Genomic DNA, 18,063 nt, shown 5'->3' with positions numbered 1-18,063 from the left:
GTTTCTATTAGTTTACGGGTTGCAATCTACATCAGTGAAGAGACTTCCACTTGGGGAACTACCTGTGGGACAGAGCCACAGATGCTTCCTTATTTGCACATTGATCCATATCCAGAGATGAACAGTGGATGGGCATTGCCAGCTTTCTCTGTGTGGGACTGAAAAAGCTGACTGGCGGCCATCAGAGTGTCCTCAGCAGGTGAATCCAGCTCCTGTATGTGGGCCTTGGCTCTGCCAGGATTCTGCCTGATGGCTTTTCCAGGAAAATCGTTATCTGATTACCATAGCCCGGCCTGGTTGCTCGCAGCTGGGACTTCCCTGCAGAATGAATCCAGCTTGCCACTTCTTTTGAAATTGCCCTCCATTGTGTCTTTAAAAAAAAGGATTCGGCCCACCCGCATCCAGTGACCACGGGTCAGCCCTCCCTGGAAGCAGCTGTTGGGGCAGTCTCTGGTCCGGGCCAGTGCTTTTCTGTTGGCGTTGCTGGGAGATTGGCTCCGCTCCAGAACTTTGTTGTTTGGGATATTCTGGGATCATGAAAGGCAGAGTAGAGCTGATGGATGGCATGAGAAGAACCAGACTCACCTAGACGCTTGTGATAGCATCCTAAAGGAGCTCCCCTTCCAGACTTTCCCTTCTGATTCCTCCCCCAGACAGTTGCCAGATTAAGATCTCTAAATCATAAATCCACTGTGTTACTGATGTAAAAAAAATAAAAATTAAAAGCCAGTTACTGGCTGTCCCTATGCTGCCAAGATCCAGAACAAAATGCTCGGACTGACCTTCAAAACCCTTCCCACTGTGGCTCCCATCTACCCCTCTAAACTCACTTCATTTAAGCCCTTTTTCACCCACTCTGCTTTAGTCAAACTGGTCCACTAACTATTCCCCATCAAGAATATTCCATCAAGGGGCTGCTAGGTGGCACAGAGGATAGAGCATCACCCTTGAATTCAGGAGGACCTGAGTTCAAATCTGGTCTCAGACACTTAACACTTCCTAGCTGTGTGACCCTGGGCAAGTCACGTAACCCCAGCTTCAGGGGGGAAAAATATTCCATCTCACTTCAGATTTCACTTCATCTCTGAATCCTTGACTTCCTTCCAAGAACCATTCGATGATCTTCCTACATAACAGCTTTTTACCCCATGCTTTCTTCACAAATGTACTTGCTCATGTCCATGTTGGGTTCCACATGTAGAACTTTGAGATTCAGGGACACTTTGATTTTAACTGTCTTTGGTTCCCCAGTATCCAGCCCAAAGCTCCATAGAAAGCTTTCCATAGGTGTCTGTGGAATTGTTTAATCAAATAACTGCAGCAAGCCACATATTACAGCTTGGGTAGGGATGATATTCTTATTAGTAGGATGCATCTGATACACAGTGAGTGCTTAATAAGGACCTGCTAATTAACGCCTTGATTTCTTTGGTTAGCACTCCAGTTAGAGTTAGAATTTGAGGTTAAAGGGTTCCACAATCTGGCTTTCAGTCTCTCAAAGGACATACTGTCAATTGAAAGGAATTTTCTCTATATTTGCCTAACAGAACTTGATGACAGCTTCAGACTCTGTATTAAAGATGAAAATAGGTGCAATGATCCTTTTCTTCCCTTTTCTCCACTTGATGCTTCACAAGTCCTATTCATAATCAAATAGTCTTCACAATTTCTTCAACACCAATTTAATCCGTCCTTTATAAGCTGACTTCCCCCACCACTACTAGATTGACTCTTATCCCTCTAAAACGACACTAACATGTGAAAACCTAATCCAATAGCCTGACCTCATTATGACTGACCCCTCTACAGAATTTAGCAGAATTCACCTCTTTGGTTCTCTTGGAACTTTTGGTTTCAACCAAATGACACTGTCCTGGTCATTTCTTTAACTCTTTATTCCTTCACTATATTCCTTTTGCATTTTGGACCACAAGGCCTTAGGGAGGTAATCTCTCCTAGCTTATTCACACTCCTGCTCTCACCTGGTAATTATCTGCAAATGATCCCCAAATTCTACATCCCCAATCTCCTATGTCCTGCGCTTGTCCCACAAATCTAACTTCTTGTTAGACATGGCCACCATGTCTTATCATTGCCTAAAACTCTACATGGATGAAAACAAACTCACTATCTTCCAGTTGAATTGCTTTGCAGACTGTAAAGAGCTGTTCACATTTATAGCAATCATTGATATTGGGACAGCTTGGGTGACAGGACAGAATGCCTGGTTTGGAGTTAGGAAGACCTCAAGTCAAACTGGCCTATGTGACCCTGGGCAAGTCATTAAACCCAGTTTACCTCAGTTTATTTTCAGCTGTAAAATGAGCTGAGAAGGAAATTGCAAACCTATTATCTTTGTCAAGAAAACCCCCACAAAGAGTCAGATCCAAGCTGAAACAACATTTATATAGTGCTCCGAGTGGTTCCAGAGAACCAAAAAGATCTGAATTCCCTGTTTCTTCAAGGAAAGGTCTTTCTACTTACACAACTGTCAGCCCTTCAAAAACTTACTGAACCTCAGTTCCCTCATCTTTAAAATGGGGTTCATGGTATCTGCAGCAAGCACCCTTCTCATGTAGCTTTCATGGGAAGCAAGTAAGATCATATATGGAAAATTGAATTTTAATGTCAGCTTTATTAAGACTAAAGACTGCCTCCAAATTGCTGTTGCTTCCTTGATTGTGGGCAAATGACAGTAATCAAGCTGTGTTCCACACATAAGTCCACTACATTCCATTATTGACAAAAGTAAGCATTTTGAAGTACCTACTGTGTGCAGAGCACTGTGATAGGTCCAAGAGAAGGGGTAGAGTTTATATGTCATCACTGTTGGCATTGTGGAGCTGACAGACAAGAGGAAGATATAGCACATATACATATATATATATATATTATATATGTATGTATGTATATATGTGTGGATGCATAAAACCTATAATGAATGAATAAGTACTTATTTAGCACTTGCTATGTGCCAGGCACAAAACTAAGCTATAATCCCTGCTCTTACGGCTCTGATATTCTAATAATGTTAAATAATCCAGAATCATTGAATTTCAAAGTTAGTGATCCAAAGAAGCCATTTGGAAAATACATACCCAGAAAAGAATTTTTTCTGTCCTATAAAACAGGAGTTTCACTCAAAGGCCTTCAAAGCCAGAAAGCCCAAACTTCTAAAAGCAGCCCAGCCTTTGGGAGATAGATGGCTTCTGGGCGGTTGCAGTTGTTAGGAAACTTTACCTCCCATCAAGCCATTACCCATAGGTTTGCCTTTTGGGACCGTATAGAACAAATCTAACTCCTTTTTTACATGACAAAATTTAAGTTAAATATGGTGCCTCCCCAATTTTTCTCTTCTTTAGACTAAACAATCCCCACTGCCTTTACCCAGTCCTTTTGGATCATAAATTCAAGGTCCTTCACCAACCTTTTTGGGGACTTTTTGTGCCCAAGCTATGGCAGAGCATTCTAAGCTCGTATTGCTCTGCTCAGCCACACTCAGATACACTGTAAGTTGACTTTAACATAGTGATGTTGTTTTGGTCCATGAAGGACAATAATCAGCTTAGAAATGACCTTTGTAATATACATTGCCCAGAACTGAACACGGTCCCAGATATTGTCTGATTGATGCAGAATATGGAAGGTTATCATCTCACTAATCCTCAACACATACCTGTTTTAATGTACCTAGGATTTCTTTTGTCTTTGTTACTGTCATTATCACAATATTGAAGTCCATTAAGACCTCCATCTTTTTTCAGATGAACAACTGTTGAGTTATGTCTCCCCATTGTTGGGGGCAGCTAGTTTGCACAGTGGATAGAGCACCAGCCCTGAAATCAGGAGGATCTGAGTTCAAATCTAGCCTCAATACACTTAATACTTCTTAGCTGTGTGACCATGGGCAAGTCATTCAACCCCAATTGACTCAAAAAGAAAAGAAAAGAAGAAGTTGATTGTTTGAGCCCAAGTGTTAGACTTTATATTTATCCCAGTTTAATTTTATGTTTTCAATATAGTCTATAATATAGTCAATATAATGTAACATATAAGTGCCTGAAAGAGATGTAAAAGTGATAGTTCATCACATGAATCAGACAGGATACCTTTCATTTTGACATATTCACAGTATCATGAAATAATAATAACCCAAAGTCTAATAATGTATTAAGGTTTACAGAGTTCACAAAGATTAGCAACAATGCAAGGCTGAAAATCCAAAGAGTCTCATATATTTCCCTCTCCCTCCCCAGATCTCTACCTTTCAGGGAGCAGTTACCTAAATACTACTACTATTGCTTCTGGAAAGGGCATGATGATCAATGGTCCAAAGGCTCTGCTTATTATACTGCAACTTCTTAAATCAAAATACCCTTCCCTGGCCACCATTCCCTTCTGTTGATTGTGTCCCCATATTAGAATTGAAGCTCCATGTGAAAGTTATTACTATCCATAGCTATTCTCATCTAATAGTTAATTATTATTTCCAGTACTTGCACAGGGCTGGGCACAAAGTAAAAACTTAATTATTGTCTTTTATTCATTAATTCAATCTTATTTGTCAAGAAGGAACAGGTAAATTTAGGTGAAGTTCATAGGCTACTGCGTATAGAACTAGAAGGAAACTTAAGAGTCTAATGCCCTCATTCTACAAATAAGGAAACTGAGTTTCTGAGTTGTGACTTGCCCGGAGTCATGAGCCAGATGCAAGACCAATATTCTCCCCACTAAATCATGCTGCTTCCAGGGAAAGTGGCTTTGTATCCTGGCAGATTTCTTCAGGTGACCAAGCTCCCTTAGCAGCTGTCTCACCCCCATTCTTCAGAGGACTTGGGAACCTTGGGGAGGTCAGTTTGGGAGCCTAGTGTCTCCAAGTCTCCTCGACTTGTATATGGGATCAATACTGGAACATCATCTGTCACGTTCTCCTAGTGTATGAGGGCTTGTGCAGAAAATCCTGAAAATACCAGCAAGGGAGAGCAAGGGGATGTTGCATGATGGGCTGCCCACTGCTAGACAGCCCAAGAGCGTTCATTCCTTCGTTGGAAGAAATGTAAGCAAAGCGCATCCCGGTGGCATCAGACAGAATTTCCTAGAGTTCTCCCCGTCCTGTCTCTGGCTGCTAGTTTTGCAGGAGTGTGAAGTAATTGGTAGCATATGGGATGGGCTTCCTGATGGGTCCCAACTTTTGATACATCTCAGTTTGCTTCAAGCCATATGCTTATTGATAACATATGGGATTCTCCTGATTCGGTGTGATCAAAAAATGACTCAGAGAGAATTTCCAGAAACCAACCATGTTTCTACCATGTAAAATAAATAAGTAAAGATGCATTTGATGCTGGGTTCCTAAGGAGTTCCCCAGCTATTATGCTAGCACCTGAGAAACGCCTCCCTAGCTGATATCTGAATTTACTTTGGATACTTCTCCATCATTTTGCATCTCTTGGGTGAGGTTTAGGGATTATGTCTACAAAAAGAAAGAGACCATCCAAACTGGTATGGCCCTGGTGGGCTGTACCATAGAATGGCCCCCATACCACTTCAAATTATCCCTGGCCCTTTGTGAGACCCACTATGGGAAGCAATTGTTTTTAATAGTAAGGGCAGGGAGAAGTCACTGGAGCAGTGAGAGACATTAAGATCTTCTGAAGTTAATTTCCAATAGAACTATCACTTTCAGAGCACGTATGGCAAATTTTGGTGCCTTGTTGGGTTGGAAGAGGAATTAAATATATCAAATTACTAAATCAGTATATATTGATTTATGCTAATTTCACTGGAACGGGAAATCCACTGGAATGGGCACGGATGCCCATTGCTACTCTGACCCTCTTTCTCCTCCGGGATACGTGGGTCTCCTGCCTCGTGGTGCTGAGCCTTGCATAACCCAGAATGAGACCACCATATCATTTTCTGAACAGCATCTGTTTTCTTATTCCCTAGAAGTGCTGTCTTCCCTTATTGGAATATAAGCTTAGTACTATATCTGGAGCATAGGAAGGGCTTATTCGATTTTTTTTTTAAATTTTTGTCTATTCATTCAATGTAACAGAGAAGTCTTCAGTTGTCTGAGACTCACAAAATGGCCAAACATCATCAAAGGCAGGTTTCCAGATTCCTTAACCCCCATGTATTATGCTGGCACTATCTTTATGTAATCATTGAGATCAAAATTGATTCAAGATTATATGACGATCAACTGGGATGGACTTGGTTCTTTTCAACAAATGAGATGATTCAAGGCAATTCCAACAGACTCATGATGGGAAATGCCATCTGCACGCAGAGAGAAAAGCATAGTACTTTTACCTTTGGTGTTTTTGTTGTTGTTTGCTTGTTTTTTCTTCCTTTCTCATGGTTTCCCCCTTTTGATCTGATTTATTTTGCACAGCATTGATGAATATGGAATATGTTTAGAAGAACTGGACATTTTTTGATATATTTTAAATTACTTGCTGTCTTGGGGAGGAGAAAGGAGAATGGGGAGGGAAAAATTTTTGGAACACAAGATTCTGCAAAAGTGAATGTTGAAAATTATCTTTACATGTATTTGGAAAAATATAATACTATTAAAAAATTTAAATGAAAAAGAAAAGATCAAAGTTGATCTACAAAAGCCTTAGAAAGAACTTAGTAGGGAACACCCATGCTGAAGTTTGCCTTCTGTATCTAACTTAATTAGGGGTTTCAGGCTATACAAAACTCCTAAGAAAACTCACAGCTTCTGCTGTCTATGCCCTCATTTCATCATCCACTATCATTAGAATGTAAATAGTCCACTTCTTATCTTTTCTCTCTTCTCTATTCATGAGTAAATCTTCTGTTTTTAAGGAGACAATTTCCAAAATATGGGGGTAGCTCTTTATGTGGTTCCATGATCGGCTGTAGTCCTCAGGCTTCACCCCCATAATCTGGAGGATGTCCCATGAAGTAAAGGTGATAAGACAGGAGAACAGAACTTTGTTAGGTTCTTACTAAGTAGTAAGTCGGTACTTGGCAATTCTTTAGCTCAGATTTCACACCTTTAGTTCAAGCCTTTATACTTTTAAACTTCTGAAAAGGAGTTTACCCACCTTTAAAAAGGAGCAAATTCATTGGTTGTAAGTAGTTCCCACAAGCCCATTCTCTGGGAGGATAAAAGGAGAAATTAGAGTCTGAAAGGTTCGTTCTGGACTGGGTCAAGGAGAACACATCCTGTGGATTTGCAAGTCCAGCAATCCCACACTTTTGGAAGGGAAGAAGAGGATTTGAGATTCTACTTTCGCTCTGGCTGGAGGCTCCAGAAGCCTCCCAAGAAACCTGCTCACAGAGAAAAATATTCACATAGAAAAGAAACCTCTTCCCAAAGAAGGATTACAATTGAAAGACCATCAGAACATTAGAGAACTTAACAGGAAGAAGAGGAGGACTTGAGAGGGGCTGGCAAGAGAGTTGGGTACCAGCCCAAGTTGCTTGTCTTGCTTGGGACAACTTGCCATTCGGAGACTTAAATGAGGGGAAGCACTATGTCCCTCAGGGGGACTCTCTTCAGACTGCCCAGTACTGAAAAACTAGAGACAAGATGCAAAGTCAATAGTCATGTCTTAAAGACAGCCCTGACTTCTTGGAAAGAATCCTACGCTCCCCTAATTCTGAACTAGGAAGGGATGCAATCGACCTCTCCAGCCCTGGCCTTCCTCAAGAAGCAGGTGGAAGAGCTCCAAAGCTCTGGACCACAGTGCTCTGATGTGGAGATTGACCATGAGAGATGTCCTTCCCAGCTAGCCACTGATACTTCTATTGGGCATTAAGGTTTCAATTTCCTTTGGAAGTTAACAAGAGACAGATCCATTTTCTATAATTATAATTCTCTCATTTGTCAGCTCTCCTGTCTTCTTGTTCTGTTTAAATCAAATAAGAAATCATACTGATGTTTCTAAGGTAGGCTGTTTCAATCATAAGACTAGAAGGCGTTTAGGCTCTGGGGCCAGAGGAAGGCTCCCCCTCGTTCATACTTAACAGCATAATTCTTGTTTCCTAAATTTGATTAAACTTTTTTTTAATTTTTTTAAAATTTTTATTTAATTTTATAATTATAACATTTTTTGACAGTACATATGCATAGGTGATTTTTTACAACATTATCCCTTGCACTTACTTCTATTCAGATTTTTTCCCTTCCTCCCCCAACCCCTTCCCCCAGATGGCAGACAGTCTTATACATGTTAAATATATTACAGTATATTCTAGATACAGTATATGTGTATAGAACTGAATTTTTTGTTGCACAGGAAGAATTGGATTCAGAAGGCAAAAATAACAGTTTACATTCATTTCCCAGTGTTCCTTTTCTGGATGTAGCTGGTTCTGTCCATCATTAATCAATTGGAATTGGATTAGCTCTTCTCTATGTTGAAGAAATCCACTTCCATCAGCATACATCCTCATACAGTATCGTTGTTGAAGTGTATAATGATCTTCTGGTTCTGCTCGTTTCACTCAGCATCAGTTGATGTAAGTCTCTCCAAGCCTCTCTGTATTCCTCCTGCTGGTCATTTCTTACAGAACAATAATATTCCATAACATTCATATACCACAATTTACCCAACCATTCTCCAATTGATGGACATCCATTCATCTTCCAGCTTCTAGCCACTATGAAAAGGGCTGCCACAAACATTTTGGCACATACAGGACCCTTTCCCTTCTCTAGTAGTTCCTTGGGATATAAGCCCAGTAGTAGTATGGCTGGGTCAAAGGGTATGTACATTTTGATAACTTTTTGGGCATAATTCCAGATTGCTCTCCAGAATGGTTGGATTCTTTCACAGCTCCACCAACAATGCATCAGTGTCCCAGTTTTCCCACATCCCCTCCAACATTCATCGTTATTTGTTCCTGTCATCTTAGCCAATGTGACAGGTGTGTAGTGGTATCTCAGAGTTGTCTTAATTTGCATTTCTCTGATCAATAGTGATTTGGAACACTCTTTCATATGAGCGGAAATAGTTTTAATTTCATCATCTGAAAATTGTCTGTTCATATCCTTTGACCATTTATCAATTGGAGAATGGCTTGATTTCTTATAAATTAAAGTCAATTCTCTGTATATTTTGGAGATGAGGCCTTTATCAGAACCTTTAACTGTAAAAATGTTTTCCCAATTTGTTACTTCCCTTCTAATCTTGTTTGCATTAGTTTTGTTTGTGCAGAAACTTTTTAATTTGGCGTAATCAAAATTTTCTATTTTGTGATCAATAATGGTCTCTAGTTCTCCCTTGGACACAAACTCCTTCCTCCTCCACAAGTCTGAGAGGTAAACCATCCCATGTTCCTCCAATTTATTTATGATTTCGTTCTTTATGCCTAAATCTTGGACCCATTTTGATCTAATCTTAGTATGTGGTGTTAAATGTGGGTCCATGTGATTAAACTTTCTTAATTTAAATGGGGTTTGAATCAGGTGAAGTAAGGGTTATTTCAGGTCATGTGGAACTGAATCATATGACTGTTTCCTTCCATGTCTACTTGTTCTTTTCCCTGTCACCCCCCAGAAAAAAGTGAATGTCCTAAGGATATTGTATAGTTTTTTGAAGATGACATTTATGACTGACATTTAGAATAAGGCTTTATTTTATTTCATTCATAAAAGTGATCATCAAACAAATGCCTAGAGTTACTTTTCTCCCTTTACTTATCTATTTAAACCATTTGCTCAATTAAATGATACAATTATTTATCTGTATCTTGGCTGCATTTTGAATTCCATTTTTTAAATGACATCAAAAGATAATTAAAAGGAGCATTGGCTTAAAGATTTGGGACATTTTCACTCAGCATCAAGAAGTTGAGTGAAAACTCCAGCTTTTTAATTTTGGGATTCAGACCTATAATTGTATGAATGTAATAAACTCCAGTGAGAAAACTTTTGACAAGATCCATAACTGTTCTGTGCTTTAGAGACTTAGAAAAGCACTGAGAGCTAACACAACCAATATTGCCAATCGGTGCATGGTATAGAGCAAGAACTTAATATTCACTTCTTCATTCAATGAAGACATGAATGTGACCCTCAGGCTTATAAGCTGTAGTAGGCTCCTGTTCTTTTTTTTTTTTTTAGAATTTTTTTTCCACAGTATATATGCATGAGTAATTTTTTTTATAACATTATCCCTTGTATTCATTTTTCCAAATTATCCCCTCCCTCCCTCCATTCCCTCCCTCCGATGACAGACAATCCCATACATTTTACATGTGTTACAGTATAACCTAGATACAATATATGTGTGTAAAAACCATTTTCTTGTTGCACATTAAGTATTAGATTCCGAAGGCATAAGTAACCTGGGTAGATAGACAGTAGTGCTAACAGTTTACATTCACTTCCCAGTGTTCCTTCTCTGGGTGTAGTTGTTTCTGTCCATCACTGATCAACTGGAAGTGAGTTGGATCTTCTTTATGATGAAGATATCCACTTCCATCAGAATACATCCTCATACAGTATTGAAGTGTGCAGTGATCTTCTGGTTCTATTCATTTCACTCAGCATCAGTTGATTTAAGTCTCTCCAAGCCTCTCTGTATTCCTCCTGCTGGTCATTTCTTATAGAACAATAATATTCCATAACCTTCATATACCATAATTTACCCAACCATTCTCCAATCGATGGGCATCCATTCAACTTCCAGTTTCTAGCTACTACAAAAAGAGCTGGTAGGCTCCTGTTCTTGTGGAAGAAAGCTAATTTCTTGATTATTTGTAAACTATGCCACATAAGACTTTGATATTGAATAAGTAAACATTGAATATGCTTAATTTATGGCTGTTAAATAGCTAAGCTCTGGACAGAATTTGTCAGTTCCAAGATAGGACCCAATTACTTGGTGAATTGGTAAATCAACCAATCTCAGAACAATTGTAGAGTGAGAACCCTAGAGGAAGGGAAGGAAAGGATTTTTCTCTTTTTCTGCTCTGCTATAAAGTAGTAGTGATTTGCCCAGAGAGAGAAATCTCCCAGCTTCTTGTGGTTCATTGGTTCCAGAAAGATCAAGACATAATTGAGGAAGCAGAGAAATACCCTCCAAACAGATATGGATAAAGAAGAGTAATCATTTATGTCTAGAAGTAAATCTCTGGACTAGAAACCCAAGCAGCAAAGAGAGACAGCTGTGGACTCGAAAGAGAGCTAACCCTTGGCATTTGAAAATTAAGCTGTGGAGAAGAGACCATGGAAACCTAACTAAGCAACCTGCCAGCAAAGACATTGCTTGTCAGGGGACCTATGTGAGAATATATATGTAAAGAGAAAAAATATAGCTAAACCCCACGTAATCAACAGTTGTACATCACTCTAGCCATATGTGATAATCCTCATTATTTCTGCTTACTCTCTGCTCTTCCCATGGACAAGCTGTGTATTTGTGAGACAGTTTTCTGAATGTATGGGGAAAGGAGAATATTTTATAGCCACTGAAATCTTAGTAAATGCCAGTAAGAACATGGTAGGAGTAATTTCTTTGAGTGATTGTTAATCTAAAGTACAAAGGTAAGGGCCTATCATAGTTGAACCCTAATCCTACAGAATAGACCATTGAACTATATGAGTAGTTACCCATAGAACCTAAGGAAGGTAGAGACCCAATCTAAGAGTGTGAGTGCAAATTAAAAGAGTAACTCAGAAGTGGTGTTATATATGAATGTACTTTGCAAACACAAGCATCCTAAGCAATGTAGGACTCAATTCTGGCATCAGAATAAATAATGACTTATGTTCATTTGGTACTCTTTGATTCTAAAGGTTCATGTTTCCGAGCCCGAGTCTATAGAGAGAAAAGTCCAGAGAAAAATGCCATTAGAGTGAAAAATAGCAATGTTAACCCCCATGTTTCCCAATGGTAATGGACAGGATTATTTTAACCCTGAAATTCTGTAGAATTGAAGAGAGGTTATGAATGATATCTCTTACAGAAAGAGAGAAACAAAGGTTTCCTTATTGATCAGTATCCTCTCTATATTAGCATACAAAATATTGAAAGAATGAGCCAAGGTCAAATGTGTACATTGTTGATTTCTAATAAGACAGAACAAGTTGGCTTATGTTCATAATTCCCAGCCTGACAGTCTAGCTTCAGGGTGTCATTTTATGGTTCATTTTTTGTTTTATTTAATAGTATTTTTCCCAATTGCATATAAAGATAGTTTTCAACATTAATCTCTGTAAGATTTTGAGCTCCAGAGTTTTCTCCGTCCCTCCTTTTACTTCTTTCTCCCCAAGACAACAAGCAATCTGATATAGGCTACACATGTGCCGTCAAGTTAATGTATCACATTAGTCATGTAAAAGGAGACTCGTTGTTAAGAAGATATTGGTTCAGGTTTTCCTTCCAGGTTCTTCCCAAATGAATATTGGTTGTTTATTTTATTCGGCCCACTCTCCTGACTTTCTTGAACAAAGCATATTTGAACATAATTCCCTGGAAATGGGGAAACAGGAAGGGTTCACTGACTTCAAGGAACATGGATTACTTTAAGGAATACAAACTAAGAATTCCTAAAGAGTTCTGTAACTCCCAAAATGTAAATAAATTGCTGGATAGGAACATTGGTGTTCATCTTTCATTCTTGAAGATGACCAAGGACATCATAAGGATGACATCATGAGTTGGATCTGAGTGAGGCTGTAGAGATCCCAGCTAAGTGCCCTGCTCAGCAGAGACACTGCACCCCAGGGGAGATGTGTGAGGATCCATGAAGAAAGGGTTTTGCCAATTTTAAAGCACTTCATACATACTGATTGTGGCGGTAATGTCAGTAGAAACAGTGGTGGTGAAAAGAGTTTCCTTGGCCACACAAACTCCCTCATTGCCTTTGTGCTTCAAGTCTGTGCTCATTCTGTCCATAGGAGCTATCTGTATTTGCAGGACAGTGTACCTTAGGTTGAGGGGGAGGGAAGTAATCACTGGCCACTGTTTTTATTATGACATCTGAGCAAATGCTTTTGCTAAGAATTAATGATGTCTATTGGCTGATTGTTAATGGGAAACACATTGGTAGGGATTTATTAAGGATTGTGTTAGGTGTAAATCCAACGTGTCAATGCATCTACAAGTCAGCAAGTGGCTCAAAAGAGGAAGCACACAGGTAAAATCTTTTGTAAACTGCAACATACTACATAAATATGAATTGCCATCTACTACCTCCATAGAATATAAATCCTTGAGCATAAAAGACATATTTTTGTCTTGATATCTTGATATCTATCTCCAGTATTTAGTATCTAGATAAGTGCCTGGCACATAGTAGGTGCGAATAAGCACATGTGATTGACGATTGAATTAGATTGAATTTTCAGCCCCTCTTTGGTTTTGTCTGTAGGCCTTGCACAAAGTAGACACTTAGTAAATGTTTGTGGCATTGACAATTATAATGATTAGGAAGTTTTTCCTTAAAGACATCAGAAAGACATGCAATTCTTCTCTCAATTACAAAACCTAACATACAATGTAAATTAGCCTCTTTTTCTTCCTTTTTTCTTTCCTCCTTCCCTCCCTCCCTTCTTTTCTTCCTTCCCCTTCTTTTTTCCCCTTTCTTTTCTTCCTTTCTTCCCCTTCCTTCCTTCTTCCTTTCCTTCTTTCCTTTTTTCCTTCCCCTCTTCTTCCCCTTTCCCTCCTTTCTTCCTTCCTTTTCTCTTTCTTTCATCCTTTCTTTTCTTATTTTTTGTTTCTTTCCTTTAGAAACTTTAAATCAGCTCAGTTTAAAACCAAATGACAGCAAGTGAGCTTAGTCAGTCATTCCTTGGGCAAGCCACTGGCGCTTTCCACCTTAATTTCCTTATCCATAAAAAGGAGCCATCTGGACTCCATAATTGCTGAGGCAGCATCCAGCATTGAGAGCCTGTGGTCTGTCCCATGATTTGCCTCAAAGTTAGCTCCTGGGGGAGCTGCTTGTGCTGTGTGGAAGGAGAGAGGCCATCCTGCTGAAGGCGTCCATGCGCTGGCCGTGAAGCGTGCCATGAGGCAGTGGCTCCTCTGTAACTCTTTGTGTATTTGTTTCCAGATGCGGTGGGAAGTTGTGTAGCCAAGCTGTCCTTCAGCTGCACCTTGAAGGGTCATTACTGCCTATACAGTAAGTCCAGCTTTACCCTCATCAGCCGCCAGCCTCAGCTATGGATTCATATCATGTTTCTGTTTCAGCAGGTGTGTGCCATGCGCGTGAATAGCAGCACCTTAATGAGCCATGAGACTGGGGAGGAGGGGAGGAGGTGGAAAGGAGGCCGCTCGCTGGCACGGCGGGTAGGCTGTTGGGCTTAGAGGCCGGTAGACCCAGGTTTGGGTTTTGCCTCAGACACTTATTAGCCATTAAACCCTGAGCCAATCACTGTCCACTTTGGACACTCAGTTACCTCATCTACAAAATGAAGGAAGCTCCCCCGCTATAATCCTGTGACCCTGAGAGCCTGGCAACACGATGACAATTTAAAAAGTCAACACCAATCAGCAAGTTCATTGACTATATGAATAAATGGATGGATGGATCAGTGAATGAAAAGACCTTTATTAAGCATTTACTGTGTGCCTTACATGCATATGTTTGGGTATATTTAGAAATGTGCACATGTACATATATATCCCTATAAATATGGGCATTAGTTTCAACAAAGTGTTCTTTAAAATGATCCCTTGAAAGAGGGCCTTCCACAATTTTGAGCAACACCTACCTAAAGATCTCTTGGTTAATTACCAATGAGTCACCTCAAAACTTCCCATCTTCTGATATTTTAAATACTGATTTAACATTAGAGAATGAAGAAGGGAAGGAGAAAATAATTTGTAATAGGATGGAATAGAAAAATGCTTCTTAATAGCTTACTATGTGCCTTGCACCATGCTAAATACTAAAGATACAAATAGAAAATCAAAGCACTCCTTGGTCTCCGGGAACTTAAGGAAAACAACATAGAAAAGAGGGATCATATTTATGTTCAGTTCATGGCATATAGAAAGACATAGTATTACTTGAGCAGGGACTGTAGCAAGCCCCAGAGGATCTTGGGAAACAGTGACAAGGGAGGCATACCCCAATAAGAGTAGAGTTGGTCAAGGGTTCGAAGAAGGTCTTTCAGGCTCTAGCCTGAGAATACATACATGCCAGGATAAAGCCTCTTTAGCTCTACTTGACAAACCAATCATGCAGTAGCAATTCTACTCATAGCCAGACTCAGGAGTAATCAGATGGGAAACAAAGAAACAGAACTGGGAAACGGAGTCAGAAGAGGAGCGAGGAAAGTTCTTGTATTTCTCCAGTGGAGGGAGGGAGCTCAGGATCAGTATCCGTCTGTACCTGGTGGAAACTTGGCAGTGGGGCAAACAACAGAATACAGTTAGACTGTTTTCCTCCTGTAGTAATGTCTTTGCTTCCTTTTGAGTTTCTCAGATCAGTTGTAGTATTCCGATATTCTTTCATTTTGTTATATGTACGAATATATATAATACATGTAAATACATCATATATATGCACAGAGAGTGAGCTAGAGAGAGAAAGAAAGAGACAGAGACAAAGACAGAGAGTCAAAGACAGAGAGAGTGAGAGAGAGATGCTGCATTTAACTAAGTCATATATTTCTGGGTAGATTTTTATTAAAGAAATCATCAACCCAGCCATGAAAAATATTGAAAAACTGCTCACCCTCTTCTGTAAAGTCCTTGCAAACATGGAGTATTTGCATTTGTCTTTGTCTCCCCAGATACTCCTCAAGTACTAGTATAGTACGTAGCACAGTGCATGGCACAGAGTATATGCTTAATAAATGTTTATTCATTGATTGACTATCATGTCCCAAAGAAGTTTTCAGAAAAATGTGACCAAGGGAGAGCTACGATGCTCTGAATTCAAAAGGGAATCAGCCATTTGTGTATTTTTTAAAAATAATTAAAGCTTTTTATTTTCAAAATATATACATGGATAATTTTCTGCATTCACCCTTACAAAATCTTGTGTTCTAAATTTTTTCCCTCCCTTTCCTCCACCTCCTCCCCTAGAGAATCCAATACATGTAATCCATTATATATTAAATATGTTTTTAAAATGTTAAATCCAGAATATCTATACATATTTATTCAATTATCTTGCTGCACAAGAAAAATCAGATCAAAAGGGAAAAGAAATGAGAAAGAAAACAAAATACAAGCAAACAACAACAAAAAGAGTGAAAATGCTACGTTGTGATCCACATTCAATTCCCACAGTCCTCTCTCTAGGTGCAGTTTCAACCATTTATTAAATGAATAAATGGATAGGTGAATGATTTGCTAAGTTTGAATTATAAAAAAAGAACCTTCAAAAAAAATAAAAATGCAAGTCCAGAAACTGTACCATTGTAAAATAAGGCATTTTCTTAACTTTTACTGAGGTTATATCTAAATTGATCAAATAAAATACTAAATTAATTTTCAACCATGGGACCAAATCCCCAGTTTCTGCATTATAGTTTTAAGGTGAAAGTGCAGTAAACAGACTATACAAGGATGGCACATTTTGTTCATATAGCATTTAATCAAGTACATAGAATGACATTATAATAAGAACAACTCAATTCAGAGTGATAGGTAAAGGTTCTTTGAAAAACATGAAAAAAACATGATTTCATTGGGAAAGAAAACTCCCAGTATTATGATTCCATCTTCTGATAAAAATCCAGCTCTTTCTGGATCCAAGACCACTCTTTTATGCCATACTCCTCTCAGGTTAAGTTTACATTAAATGAAAATCTCAGGTGAAAATACAACCATTGATTTCTATACCTTGCCTTGCAGTAACAATCAAGATTCTTCTTCTACTTAACTTGGGATGGTTTTTTAACTTAATGCCCATTTTTTTTCCTTCATCCCCTCTTTATTCTGCTCATTTGTCAATTTTCTGAAAATGAACCAAGAAAAATCCATTTTGATTCCTCCTAGCGACGTTTCATTGATGGTCTGTGGTTTTGTTTTGTTCTTTGAGACCAGATAACAGAAAGCAACAACAGAGGCTCCTTTTCTATTATTTTTATTTCATTGTAAATTCTTCTGCTTCTCTCACTTTTGGTCCTTCCTCATCTTCCTAATGAGCTCTGTTTTTGATGGAAATAAAAACCAGAGCTTTGATTTCTCAATCCCTGCTCTTTAATAACCTCATAGGGTTGGTCCAAGCCTTTTTCCCTTGAGTCTCCACGCCACTGATTTGTTCAAATGTGCATGTGCCCTCCAGGGTTGGACAATCAACAAATTGTTCATTACACTCTACAATCAAATCCTTCTCTTTGTGTTGCCATGCATGTGGCTGGTATTTCAAGATTGCCTATTGAAAAGAATTCTATGAGTCTTTAGTTTTTTCAAATATTGACATTTTCTATACTAATGCACAACACTAATGACAGAATCTACATGCATCTTCATTCATCACAGGTTTCAAATTCAAGTTTGTCTTAGCCATGAGTCCCCCATTTTTTTTGACTTCAGTTTCATTTTAGTGGGTCCAAGGATCCTAGAGACTCCCTCCCGTTTGCTATTGCAAAAGGAGAAGAATGGTACTGTCTTTTGTGATGCACTAATAAGTCAATATCGATGCTTTATTAAGTAATATGTTAGTTATTGATTTATGCTAGAGAAAAAAGTAGAATTATTGCAATATTATAGTCACAAATGCCCTGAGTGACCCACCAACTGCCAAGCAAATTTGCCCCCAACTTTTTTTGATATAAAAAACAAGAACACAAACTGAGTGAATTCCAAGACCACACCCTTCTCATCAATCTCATGATTTTATAATTATATTTCAGTCATCAAAGCAAAATCTATAGCAGAAAATGAACACTAAGTCATTACACTGTGCTTTAATTTTTAGTGAATTTACATTTATGATAGGTTTTTTTAAAGCTTGTGAAAATCATTTTATAAGTGACAAGGTGATGTCATTTAATTTCTCAATCAATCAACCATTTGTTTAAGTCTTTATGATGTCCCTGTCTCTGAGGGCGACTATATTTTTGTATATACTTTGAAATAACAAGATGAGCAAACATTTCTATAGAATTTTAAAGTT

General features: G+C 38.7%; 1 protein-coding gene across 1 annotated transcript in view; it reads left to right on the top strand.

Moving 5' to 3' along the window:
- The window catches only part of VEPH1 (ventricular zone expressed PH domain containing 1), a 189,035-nt gene that overhangs the window by 119,282 nt on the left and 51,690 nt on the right, over positions 1-18,063 (top strand). Inside the window, 1 exon segment of the mRNA XM_074298072.1 lies at positions 14,041-14,180. Coding sequence (XP_074154173.1) covers positions 14,041-14,180 — 140 coding nt within the window.

The sequence above is a fragment of the Sminthopsis crassicaudata genome, chromosome 3 (genome assembly GCF_048593235.1).
Source record: "Sminthopsis crassicaudata isolate SCR6 chromosome 3, ASM4859323v1, whole genome shotgun sequence".
NCBI classification, from domain to species: Eukaryota; Metazoa; Chordata; class Mammalia; order Dasyuromorphia; family Dasyuridae; genus Sminthopsis; species Sminthopsis crassicaudata.
The sequence above is the reverse complement of the archived record's forward strand: the minus strand, read 5'-3'. Positions and strand labels throughout refer to the sequence as shown.